The following is a 13,038-nucleotide window of genomic DNA, read 5'->3' on the forward strand; positions in this document are numbered from 1 at the left end:
AAGAAAGGTGAAGTGAAAAAGAATAATGTGCCAGCACTTCACCTTCTCCAGTCTTCCTTGCTTTAACACACTAACACAAAAATCAACCCCCCTCCTTATGTCAACAGTTTCAAGACCAGAGGCACACCGATGTCATGTTCCTGGCTCTGGAAGGTTCCCAGTGATGGATATAATGGCGATGCTTCAGCTGTGAAACAGTTCATCTCCTTCCTGTACCCCCAAAACCCTGAATCTCAAATACTGGAGAACATTTGGTTACATAATGTCAACAGATTTTAAGAACTACCAGGTAACTAATATCGATCAACAGCTGGATACCGTTCAGTCGAGTGACCTGTAGGTGGATCCAAGGAAGTACATTCTCAACGCTGAATTCTTCCTAATGACTTCAGAGTCTGTCACAGCCTGAAAACAACACTAAACACAGTGCTTGTGTGATGCCATCAGTCATTCAAGCTGCTCAGCAGTGCAATGTTTCGCAGACACTGAAAAGTACAGCTTTTGTTTTGCTGGGCAACTGCTACCCTAAGTGGACTGTACAATTACCGAGGAAAGGGTCTGTTGAACTACAGCTATGATACATGTCTCTGATAGAACAGTTAATCTTTCTGTCCTATGAGTGACAGCAGGCAGAAATTCAGACATTTTCATAGCTGACACACTTTCTAGGACAAACATTTCTGAAAACATTAAATAACATCTGCATTACCTCTCCAGAAGTTAAAAGTCAAGGCCTGTTTATTTTAACAACCCTTTAAAGTACATCTGAGAAAAAGGAGACAGAAATTCTGCATTACTTTTGAAGACCTGCACGCTCTGCGGTGTCTCAATTACCTCCATCAGAACTCATGCTTCACACCAAAGCTTTTCACTCAATACAGTGTTATACCTTAACAGGTAGGTTTCTGAGAAAGCACCCATAGAAGACAACAAGGATTACTGGCCACAGGCATTTCTCACTGCCCTCTGCAGCTGAGAACTTCACCTGAGACAAATGTCATTCTGAGCAGCACTATACCACAGTTCTATAAAAATGGAACCACCTGGGTTCAGACAGCCACAGTTCTTCCCAGGTCCTCCCCATCTTGTTCCCTTTTAGGAGCTGCCCAAGACCTATGAATATTTAAGACTCTTGAGTCTTCCTCTATTTGTTAGGAAATTACTGTAAAGTTGTAAATACGCACCTATTCCACATGTCAAAGAACAAAAAAGGGACCATTAAGACAGAAAAGACAAAGTAATCTAAAGACAGGAGGCAAACCCCAAGTGTTTTAACCACCAGTAAGTATCAATCCGTCATTATGGAGAGCAAAAATAACACTCACCCAAATCACTGATAAGGATCTAAGTTATTCAGCATGTATTCATACCTAACAATCCACCAAAAATGATCTACATCGAATAATCATAAGAAGCTGCATAATGCCAACATCAACACTTTACATAAAAGAAAAATGAGCACTATACACAAACTACTCCAGATCCATTTCAGTATTCCCGGCCATGAAGAGCAATGCTTCAGGATTACAATAACGACAGTAGGATTCCAGACGATGGCTATCCTAGCAAAGGCACCCTGCTAATACCAGTATTACTTCACTTCTTCATGATTTTCATCTTCAAGATATTTTTCCAAAGCAAGCTTATTTTCACGAACTGCTTTATAACGTCTGTCTCTTATTTTACAGACGGGAGAACAAAGTGATCAAAGACACTAAGGCATTTGTGCAAAACCTTGGAAGGTACCAGTAAATCGTCTCCCCACCGCTTTTCTCATTAACAGCTATCTATTAGGTGACATTACAGAGTTCCCTCCAGTGTCAACGTGGGAGGAGAATGAAGCTTCACATTTAAACAGCTCTTGAGAAGTGTAACAGTAAGGCCACAGCCAGAAGAGGCGCAAACAACGTGCGGGCAGAAGGGCAGCGTGAAGACCAGTCAGGACCCCGAAGTGCGGGGCACAGCGGGAACAGGCTGCAGGGAGCCCGGCTGCTGGGCGGACACAGCTCAGATTCACAGCTGCTCCTTTCCAACTCTGTTTCTAGTCTTCCCACTGCCCCACGCAGGGGTAAGGCACATCGCAGCAGCCTTACAAGAGGTTGTTTCCGACTCTACCATCCCACGGAGCGGTACTGGAGCTGGCCCGCGCCGCCTGAACCTCACAGGAGAAAAAGTCCTCTTCCCCCTACCGCTTCCTCCCGGGCACACGGGAGCTCTCCCCGACTCTCCACAGGGCCGGCGAAGGCAGTGACAGCCCAGCGCGGCACCCACCGACCCCTGCCTGCCGGCCGGGCTCCCCACCCTTACCTGCCCGTCATGGCGGCGTGCTCCGGGCCGTGGCGGCGGGGCTCCGAAGCGGCACACGCGGCTCGGCGCGGCGGCACCAGTCCCAGCGAGCCCCGGCGGGCAGCGCAAACCCCGCCCCGGCCCGGCGGTAGCGGCGGCCCGGGCCCCTGGGTGTGGGCGGGAGCCGCGGCCGCCGGTGACTCAGGGCGGCCCCGCGCATACTTTTCCTATAAAGGGAAAGTTCGGGGGCGGCGGGGAGCCGGCAGCCCCGGGGCACGGCGCTGTCCCACCGCCGCTCCGTGCCGCCCGACAGTAACCGCCTCGGGTGCTACGGTGAGCCCGGAGGGAGAAGGTAAACGCGTAGTCACAGAGCCGCTAGTTGGTGTACAGTTATATCTTACATACACCTCACTGACATTACTTCATTTTCCTATGAACGAAGAATCACACTTCCTGACAGCCACTACAGACTGTTACACTCATGGCACATACTCAACGCAAGGGGAAAACATCTTTGCAGCGTGCTTTACTGTCAGGGCAGCAGAAGACACAGCCTGGAAGGCTATATTCTAGAAAGCAGTAAGATGGCATCCTTTGCTGGCAAAGAGGGGGCCTGCCCCCAAAGACACCTCCAGGTGCAATGTTTCTGACAGCATCTGGCACAGGGTGCCCAGAGAAGCTGTGGCTGCCCCATCCCTGGCACTGTTCAAGGCCAGGCTGGACACAGGGGCTTGGAGCAACCTGCTCTAGTGGAAGGTGTCCCTGTCAGTGGTAGGGGGTTGGAGCTGGATGAGCTGTAGGCTCCCTTCCAGCCCAAACCATTCTATGGTACCATCTCTTCTTGCCAACCATTAAACTTTGTCCTGAGCACTAGAGAGTGTTATGCCTTCTGACTTGTATCAATGTACCAATGCTAAACTGATCCACCAAATAGGGCAGGCAGCTTCTGCCCAACAGTGATTTCAGACTTAATCTGCATCTTGTGCGGCAGCTGAATACACTGTGACTCACCATTGCTATGGATATTGCTGCACACTGATGATGGAAACTGATGGCTGTTTCCTGCTGTCCAAACATCTCATTTTCTCAGCCCTGCAGTGAACATTTAGAATCATAAAGGTTAAATTAGCATTTGATATTTTTATTTATTGTGTCTTTAAACCAGGGTGAAGAATTGGATGTTCTTTTTTTGTTGTAACGGTTGGTCGAGGACAGAATAGTAGTTAATGTTATTAATGAACAGCCAGTGAGTTAACAGGTTTGGCTGAGCACACAGGGGTACAAGGCAAGCTCTTGGTCGTGCTCGACATCTCCAGCCCTGCTGGGATGGTTCCTACATGTAATGTCTCTGCTCTTGCAGCTCTTCAGAGAGGCAGAGACCTTGGGTTAGACGTGAGGAGACTCCAGCTGCCAACCTTGGGGGCACACGGCGCTGGGCAGCGCTCAGCCTCCGGGACTGCTGTGTCCCATAGAGCTCCCTGTGAGCTCCATCAACCTCAGGTACCACCTTCCTCTTACCCATCTACGTTTTGAACGTGACGCCATCTTCTTCCCTGATGAGGCGCTGCAGCTCACAGCTGCCAAGCTCTTCCAGTGGCTCCATGCGGAGCGGCTCAAGACTCTCCCTGTCGCCCGGCCCAGCACCCCCTGCCCGACGAACACCGCCGCTCCTTCTGTCAGACGCCTCTTTTAAAGAACACCTCCTTTACGGGGCCCAGCTGCCCAAAGGCAGCCGTCTCCGCCCTCAACCCAGCCCCGCGGCGCCGGCACTGGGGGACCGAAGCGGCGCTCCCGCCACCTCAGCCTTCCGCACACGCGCGCCGCCCCGGTAACCCGGATGCAGCTGCTCCGCAAGATGGCGGAGGGGCGGTTGTGCTGCTCGCTGTAGCGCCGTGGAACGGTGCCGGGCCTCTCCATGGCGGACCTGGGCCGGCAGCTGCAGGAGTACCTGGCGCAGTCAAAGGCCGCTACCACCGCCAATGCGGGACCTGCGCCGCCGCCCGCCGGCTGCTCGCAGGAGGAGGCAGCGGGGAGCGGCGGCCTGGGGGCCTGGCTGGGCCCGCTGAACCCCTTCTCGCCGGGCCGCGGCACCCCCCCTGCGGGAGCCGGACCGGGCTCGGGCTGGCCATGGGCCGCCGAGGCGGACCCCTTCCTGCCGGGGCTGTCGCGCTGGCAGCGGCTGGCGGGGAGCGGGCTGTGCCTGCTGCTGGCCGCTCTCTGCTTCGGGCTGGCCGCGCTGTACGTGCCGCTGCTGCTGCTCCGCGCCCGCAAGTTCGCGCTGCTCTGGTCCCTCGGCTCGCTCTGCGCCCTGGGCGCCGCCGCCCTGCTCCGCGGGCCGGCCCGCTTGCTGCGGGAGCCCAGCCGCGGCTCCCTGCTCTACCTGGGCGCCCTCGGCGGCACCCTCTATGCGGCGCTGGCGCTGCGCAGCACCCTCCTGACGGCGCTGGGCGCCGCGGCCCAGCTGGGCACCGCCGCCGCCGCGCTCTTGAGCGCGCTGCCCGGGGGCGCCGCTGGCCTCCGCCGCCTCGGCGGCCTCCTGTGCGCTGCGGTGCGGCGCGGGGGCAAAGCGCTGCCTGTGTGAGCCCGGCGGGACTCGGACGGAGGGACAGAGACTCACGCTCGGCGGAGCACGGAGGCGCCTCTCCGAGACGGGGATGAGGATGGCGCCGTCTGCTCGCCGCTTCCTTCACCTCCTTGGCGTTGCTGCTGGGCTTTCCTCGCCAGTTCTTGAACCAGAAGAACAGCGGCTGGCACCCGCGAGCGGCACCGGGGACTCTAAACGCGTTGCCTGTGCTCAGGTGACGGGCTTGGTGCCAGCTGAGCACAGGATTCTGCCTTACTGCAAAGGCAGCTCCATAGCCGTGGTCTGGAGTCTCTCCGGCTCGGGTAGGAGCTGGCAGCATCCCACTTCCCTACCTCCAGTCTAGGACCATGTGGCTGCTGCAGCCTACTTCAAAACGTGAGTGAGATTATGGAGCCAGTGAAACATAAGGATTGACTTGCCCGTGACATGAAAAGCAAGTGTCTTACAGCTGAGGCTGCAGGGCTGGCTGGTGTTGGAGTGTGGGGACAGCTTAGTGAAATCTGGTCAAGTGTCAGGGTCAACGTTCAAAACAGTTAACTGCTGTTAACTCATTGCTGTGCTGACCCCTACACTCCGAACATGGTTCAGTTGCTGAGTGGCGCAGTCATCAGCCACGTCAGACCAGTGGTGAATATGAATACAGTTTCTACTGAACTGCATTCCTCTCTAAAACCCCATTCTTTAAAATACCATCCAGTCAGTGGAACAAACTTTCCTGGGGCTGTGGGTCACAAAGACTGCCATAACTATAAGGGTGGTCTTGGTGCATGACAGTGATAGGATGGCAGGTGCTAATCAGGTAAGAGCCTTAAGTCTTTGAAGGTATTGCTGCTGCCTTACAGCTGCTGTAACACTTGGGCTTTACAAGGGTAGCTTCAGCTCTTGGAACTTAATTTATATATATATGTATTTAGATATCTCAGTTCAGACAGGAATTGCTTACTTGTCACAGCATGACCTTGAGAAACAAGACTTGCTGGTAATTAGGGCTTTTGTCAGCCAGCACAGCTCAGTTTCAATGCAGAAGCTAAGCAGCCTTAGGAAGGTGCTGAATTCAGGCTGACAGTCCCTGCTGGGAGTGTGGTGCTTCAGTTGGGCTGTGTACTGCGCTACTGCATGTAAAGGGGAATACCAGGCCTAACCTGCTCAGACCCTGAGTATCTCACTGAGTATTTGTGCCTTATACACAAAATAAAGCTAAACAATGTAATATTTCCCTGATATCACTACTTACAGTTTAGTGTATTCACATGATACTCTGAATTAAACTGAAACTGTTAAATTGGGGTGCCTAAATGTACAGAGATTACTTTAATAAAACCAATTGTGTACCAAATTTCAGTACAGACGTTCCACTAACGGTCACTCTTTTCCCTTAAAAATGTAGATCAGGGCTATCTCATTTTTACAACTTCTACAGTATAGAGAAGTAATTTATTCCTAACAGCAGTAATGAACTAAACCAATCCTAGAGAAGGCAGAGCTGTAAACTAGCAGGTACAGGATAAGGATTCCATATTTGGGTAAGAGAACTTGACCCAAAGAGTACAGCAGTATATTCCCATTAAGTAATCTTACCCATTTCCCAGCAACGTTGGTCACAGTACCATGGACTGGGACACTTGTGTTTCTCCTGCCATGCTGTCACCTTCTAAGATTTTACACAAAAGCTAGCTTATTTTCCATTTTTGCTTAAACATTTTGTGCATATTCCATGACTGTGGAATATTTCAAAACTTAATTAAAAAATCTGCCGCTTGATATGGAATTCCACTTAACACCAAGTACCACAGTGGTTTAAGGAGTTCAGGAAACATCAGAGGAAACCCAAGCATAACTCCCTTTTGTCTAGACAGAAACAGCTGGGTTTGCTGTTGGGTGCACTCTTGTTTTGGTAGAGGACTGTGGTTTAATTGGGGACTAAAGCTCATCCTCTAAATCATACACTTATTATGTAAAAATAACTTTCAGCCTCTTAAAAATACATAGAGCTTGTTAAAAAAAGGGCACACTTTCCACTTTGCTATCAAAATACTGATATTTATCATCAAAACTTCAGAATAGTTCCTAACTCACTGATGTATACTAAAAGCGACCAAAGCCTTTCTTCAAGTACATGTTAAAAAGCAGTTCCATTTTTAGTCCTCAAAGAAGAAACTGTGTTCTATCAGCTGTTCCCCAGTTAATTCCTTTAAAATCGTTGTCTCTAGAGCCCGATGACAAGGATTTTATAGGCTAATGATCAGTTAAATACTATAACTTTCAAATGCCATTTTATACACTACAAAACTAAGAAAGAAAATGCTATTTGTGACTGATTGAAGCAAGAGAAGAGCAGTTAAGTGTTAACCTGTGTTTTGTTCTCTTCGTATAAGATAGGTCATCCAATCTTTGGTAAATCTGACTGAGATGTCAGATAAAATAGCTGCCGTGTTTCACTGTGTTGTTGCAGTAGCCTTGACAGCTAGAGAAGTACACCACCATATTATCCTGAATATTAAAACATAAAAGCCAGGGCAGGGGGGATGGATGCCTGGCAGTATTGTTCATTATACGTTATATCCTATACTTTTAATGTGGGACCTTTCTGGCTTTAGAATATGTACTTCTGTGGTGAAATTTTCATTGAGGCTTTATTTATTAAAGGAGCCTTTTGATAACTTGGTGACTGGAGATGATTAATATGAATGATTTATGGGGAAACAAATTCATGGGGGTCAACAGCTTTATTGTGAAATGTGGGAAATGGGAATAACTCTTCCTCATCATTTCCCTCTCCTCATAAAACTGGGAGGCTATATCCTAAAGAAAACTATACTTAAAAAGCTATTAGAAAGTGATCAACTGTTGAGGTTTGCACTTGAGCATTTGAACGTACCAGACCCTAGTGAAACCAGCTATCTTTAAGCAATGCCTCCTACAGCCATTGTAAAGCATGTGCATCCATATTAATCAATCTGCTAAACTTTCTTCCTCAGTTTTTATAACCAAATGCTGTTTTGAACAAAGATACTTGACTTGCCCAGCTGAAGCACATAATGACAATGTCTGTCATGGTGTCTGTCTTGCTGGTAGTCCAGGATGTAACTCACACTATGTCTGTGACAGCTTTTTCTAAGCAATGTTCCATGTTTTTCTCTTTCAGGATGGCAGACTAGCAAGCAGCGGTGGTTTCCTGTGTTTTGGAATGTTAGCATCAGCACCACTTTAATCAGTAGACAGCTGTGGCTAAAGGTGAAAATGAAAGCCCTCTGTGCATTATAAACAAAAAACCTAGGAATCATCCAGCTATGAGTATTTAAGACAGTTGAGGTTTCAGGAGGCAGTTCTGTTGCTCCATCTGATAACACAAGTCTGCCAAAAGACAGCCCTCTTTATAGTCATAGGTGAGTAAAGAATCACACACTGGGTTATTTTATGTTAATTTTTGCACAAATTACATTTGTATTTATACAAAACCAACGTAAGTCTTCTGACAAACTGTACACATAGGAACAGGTTTCTGTCTGGAGGTGAACTGAAGTCTGTGGAGGTGCTCCATGCCTCATATCACTTAAAAAAATTCCGGCTCTTCACAAAACCAAGCAGGTAAAAGAAGGTGAGGAAAACAAGGGTGGAGAGGGCAAAACAGAAAGCCAGATACAGCCCTGCAGCTAGCAGAAGTTGACTGATCTAGGAAAAGCCCCCTGTCTTGTTAGGAGCTAATGCATATTCAGTTATCCCAGTTAAAGAATCCAGGTTTGTTGCAGGTTACTTTATGAGTCCAGAGTAGCAATCCATTTAAATATTGTCCAGGCAGGACTGGGCACGACCCAGTCAAAGCCTCTTCTATCGGCCCCTTCCACCACCCCTGGATGATCCTCTTCTCGATTGAGCAGAGTTCATGTTATTTCCTCTTCCCCAGTTACTTCCACTCCTTCCTCCTCGAGAAGGGTTATTGCCTCCTGCAGGGCCTCCACCAAAAGCTTCATCTCTGTGGAATCCATCGTGATGGTCTCCATCTAAAGAACTGGATCTCCCAGATTTTGACGCCCTCTGTGAATTTCCTCGTCCTAAGAAAGAAGCACAGTCAGTTACTGGTGTTCGAGTCTAAGCAGTGCCTTGTCTCAGCCATACCATATATTTAGCTAGTTCCTTTGTGGAAGGAACTATGGGATACTCATTTGCAGACCAAACACAGTTGAGACCTGTAATTTTGTGCCTTCTCCCCTCTCTGCAATATTTTTCCCACATAGATTTAGTGTCTCCATTACAGTCCAGAAGATGGATTGCAGTCAGACAATTCCTTGGGAATTGAGGGAGTTTATAGCTGATACAGTCAGCAATCACTTCAGTAAATTAGAACAATGATAGTCACGGTGTTCTCAGAACTGCCAGGTGTACCCAACTCTTGTGCTTTAGCACCATCTGTGGTTCTCTATACATTTTTGTTGAAAAACACTTTTCTTCCTAAAAAAGGACATTGCACTGATGGATGAGTTGAGGTTGGTGGTGAAGACAATGAGTAACATTACTGGTTTTGTTCCATTTTTTGCTAGAAATAATGGAAAAGTGCTCTATTTTAATCACTAACCAGGAACATAAACTACATCAGCTCTTACTGCCAGAAATGGGATTTTCTGCTTCTCACAGGTCTTAGTACTGAGACTTCAATTAATATTAAAACCCCCATAATCATTAGCTCAAAATAACAAGCAGTATTGGGGGGGGGGGGGGGATGGGGACCCAAAGTAGTAACATTAACAGTGCTTTGTGAACACAGCAAAGTGCTACAGCTAAATTAGGACATTTTTCGTCACTTTAGCAAGAAGGATTTTTTTGTTGACTGCTTGGTTGTGTGTAAAATAAAGACCAAATTGTTCCACAGAGCTTATAATTCATGAAGTTTTAACCTTCACATGACTTTACCAATCAACTGAAAGTGACACAGCCCATACACGAAATAGTATTGTCGATATTTTGGTATCAGGCTTTCTTGCCATTGTTCTGAACTGTCTTTGGACCATTAGTGAGTTGTCTAGGCACAAGAGTCATAGAGTCATAGAATCATAGAATAGTTAGGGTTGGAAAGGACCGTAAGATCATCTAGTTCCAACCCCCATGGCATGGGCAGGGACACCTCACACTAAAACATGTCATTCAAAGAAGCGTGGTAGTTAACAACTGCTTTCACATCAATAAAGCACCCGATGGAGTTATCACAAATTACTCTTGAAGCTGGAGAAGGAATCCTCACAGATTCGATAAGCTGGCTAAATGAGAAACACAGCCTTTTGAAAGGAAAAATACTGATACAGAGGGAGTTCACCAACAGGGTTTCATTAAAAACCTCTGTGAATAAATGGCATAACCAACTGTCAGTACAGAACTGGAAATACAATCCCTGCAGAGGAGGACTGGCCTACACTTAACACTAAACAAGCTTCAGGACAACAGTAAGAGAAGTGGAGTGAAATTTGGTGGCATCAAGACAAAGCTGCGCACTAGAGGTCTAACAACAGAAAATAGGCTCTCAGCATCCGGAAGCAACTGAGAAGAATCTCTGTCACTGACCACTAATAGTGGGTTGTGAATATGAGGACATTAAAAAGCCCCGAAGACAACATTAACAAAAGACGTCATCAACAAAGACATCATCAATCCTGAGATTTATGAGAACAAGAATCAAGAACTGGTACAAGACTAACCGGATGATTGTGGAAATGGCACACATAGCAATAGGGTCTGAACCAGCTAGGTGCATGAGGATGCCATGTGACTGTTCAGTAGTTAGTTAAAACGGGAAATAAATAGGACATCACAAGCTATTAGGAAGCAAGGGAGAACAAAACCAGGTGAACTACAGAAACACATGGTAAACCATATCTTGAATAGTGCGTGCAACTGCTAGTTGCCCTGCTTAATTTACAAAAGGATAAAATAAAAATGAAAATACTATATACAGAGTAATAAGGGAGTAAATGATACAGATCAGAGCTGTGACTTGGAGAAGAGCTACTTCAGGTTGGAAATCATAGACTTTGATGTAGAGGTGGCATTCAGAAATAAGAGGCATCATCTTCCAACTGTTCCAGTTAAAACACAAGACATCACTGAATGAAATTAGTGAGCAAAAGGATTAAAACAATAGGAAAACATTTTCCTTCCTCTTTTTTTAAACACAGTCTACTGCAATTAAGTTTTAGAGCTCTCCACAGTCTTGCAGATGCCAAAAGTTTATATGATTCTTAAAGCAGTTAGAGAACACACAAAAGGTAAGTCAAAAGCCATTAGATATAAAAATATTGCAGCCAGTCACTGAACTACAAATCTTCAAGGTTGAGACAGCATTTCAGGACATACCACTACAGACTTAGACTGTTAAGAACAGAGTAACACTTTCCTCTGTACCTGTTACTAGCTAGTGTTAAAAGACAAGCTACTGAGCTTTATAGACTTCTGGTCTGCTCATGGATGGCTATGCTTACACTCTTATAAGCAGACAACTCACAGGCTGATACGGGTTGGAAGGGACCTTAAAGATCATCTAATTGCAACGTCCCTGACCTTCCACTAGACCAGGTTGCTCAAGAGCAAAGAGTTAAAACATTTGGGTCCAACAGAGTGAAAGCTGAGACAGGAAGGATATTTCAGATAAAGGGTGCTAGCACAAGGTTAAATAACAAGTAACTATACTGAAAATTAGAGGGGAAAAAAGCTTTTAACAGTTTTCTAGCTGGAGTAACAGGGCTAAGTGGTTTTGATCAGGGCAATGAAGGAGAGAATTACATGAAACTAGAATAAAGATTTGTATGCGGTGTTCCAGAAAACCCCTCCGTTCTTGTGTTCCTGTGAGATTGGTGTTCAAGCCTCACACCTGGCAAGATCAGATATTTACCAGTTCAGCTTTATTCCCTCTGAACAGATAAGGAATTCTGGATAAGTCTACTGTTGAAAAATGTGCCAGTGTTAAGGTTTTCAATACAAGGGCCTTTTTACCTTTGGCCCTCTCTTCTGGAGGTCCACCTGGAGCATCCATTTCTCTGTGGTCAGAGGTCCCTGGTCCATCGTGCCAGGGACGTTTACGTGGTGGCAGTGAGGCCATGTCCATGCCCTGGAGTGAAGAAGCACGTTCTCTGTTAGCTGGAGAATGCCTGTCGTGAGGAGGGTGATCAGGACGAGGACCTGAGCATGAAGAGAAAAAACAGGACAATAAGTAATGTTGATGTGATTGTTATTCACTTGTTTTGGAGGAAGTCACATCAATTTACACCCTTTCCATTGTACTTGGCACACAATTTTAAGTTAAAATTACATAAAGCTTCCCCCCCTCCCCATCCCAACAGGAAAACAAGCAAACATTAGATGAGTAAGTTTTAAGAAAGCTAAAGGTAAAACTGGTCTCTAAAGGATGATGGGAATCAAAGTGACAAATCTAAAGTGTTCTTTTCAGTGTATTTTCATATATTTTAGAGATGTTCATATCTTCATCTATTCATTTGTGTTCATTTTTTCCATGCCATTTGAAAACTCAGGTTTTCCCCCATTAGTAACACAAATGCAAATTTCAGTAAGCTATCAGACACTGCAGCTGAAAACATGATTTTTGCAACAACAGAGAAGATGCCACCCAAGAGAACGATTACTGTTGGCTTTAACGTACACCTCAGAAAATCCCCAGGTATGTGCTTCACTCATCCGCAGGTGACAACAACCGGCAGTCCCAGGCTGTACAGTAAATCAACTTAAAATTGAGGCTTTGAGGCCATAATAATTTTGTTTGGTGAGGCAGCTGCATTTGGAGCCAGTTAAATTATGTAATTTTTTTCCTGAATTTAGAAGTCCAAAGAACTATGTTCTGGTTTTCTTATAGTAACAGACTGATCATGAGTATGTGAGGTACAGGAAGAAGTGATTTTTACACCTAAATTTTTTGGTCATTGGTTGGTTATATTATAGAAGTCTGCAGTTATCTAAGGCAACCCTCTCCAGTTTTTACCTGTTTCTCTGTTTCCATCCCAGGATTCTGGTTTCCGCCCACCTTCAAAGCGTGGAAATTCATCGGGAGTAGGAAGTAAACCCTTCCGGCCTCCTGCGCAGTAAGAGATGCAGTGGACAGGAGACGTTGGATTCGTGACAATACTGTTAATTTGCCCAAGAAATGTCTTTGTTTCCATATCCTTGCATTT

General features: G+C 46.5%; 3 protein-coding genes and 1 long non-coding RNA gene across 5 annotated transcripts in view; 2 read left to right on the forward strand and 2 right to left on the reverse strand.

Annotated features, from left to right (window-relative positions):
- Positions 1-2,330, reverse strand: part of LIMS2 (LIM zinc finger domain containing 2) — a 31,435-nt gene extending 29,105 nt beyond the window's left edge. Inside the window, exon 1 of the mRNA XM_061379354.1 lies at positions 2,308-2,330. Coding sequence (XP_061235338.1) covers positions 2,308-2,318 — 11 coding nt within the window. The 5' untranslated portion in view covers positions 2,319-2,330. The remainder of the gene's footprint in view (positions 1-2,307) is intronic.
- A 1,811-nt stretch (positions 2,331-4,141) lies between these two features.
- Positions 4,142-4,870, forward strand: SFT2D3 (SFT2 domain containing 3). Its single transcript, XM_061379150.1, has one exon. The coding sequence runs from the start codon at positions 4,202-4,204 to the stop codon at positions 4,865-4,867; it is 666 nt and encodes a 221-aa protein (XP_061235134.1). The 5' UTR covers positions 4,142-4,201; the 3' UTR covers positions 4,868-4,870.
- A 12-nt stretch (positions 4,871-4,882) lies between these two features.
- Positions 4,883-12,995, forward strand: LOC133226031 (uncharacterized). Its single transcript, XR_009729365.1, has 3 exons — positions 4,883-5,245; positions 8,016-8,256; positions 12,872-12,995. It is a non-coding gene; the product is annotated as an uncharacterized LOC133226031 (long non-coding RNA).
- The window catches only part of WDR33 (WD repeat domain 33), a 68,450-nt gene continuing 63,694 nt past the window's right edge, over positions 8,283-13,038 (reverse strand). For both annotated transcript variants that reach the window (XM_061379147.1, XM_061379146.1), the window contains exons 20-22: positions 12,849-12,941; positions 11,849-12,034; positions 8,283-8,922 (exon numbers count right to left, since the gene is read on the reverse strand). In XM_061379147.1, the coding sequence (XP_061235131.1) occupies positions 8,699-8,922; positions 11,849-12,034; positions 12,849-12,941 (503 nt within the window). In that variant the 3' untranslated portion in view covers positions 8,283-8,698. The remainder of the gene's footprint in view (positions 8,923-11,848; positions 12,035-12,848; positions 12,942-13,038) is intronic.

This window comes from Neopsephotus bourkii, unplaced genomic scaffold (assembly GCF_033783945.1).
Source record: "Neopsephotus bourkii isolate Nb327-2 ecotype Australia unplaced genomic scaffold, CSIRO-AGI_Nbou_v1 NB_1768, whole genome shotgun sequence".
Lineage (NCBI taxonomy): Eukaryota > Metazoa > Chordata > Aves > Psittaciformes > Psittacidae > Neopsephotus > Neopsephotus bourkii.

Coding starts and splice junctions, on each gene's coding strand:
- SFT2D3 (XM_061379150.1), top strand. CDS start 4,202: ATGGCGGACCTGGGCCGGCAGCTGCAGGAGTACCTGGCGCAGTCAAAG.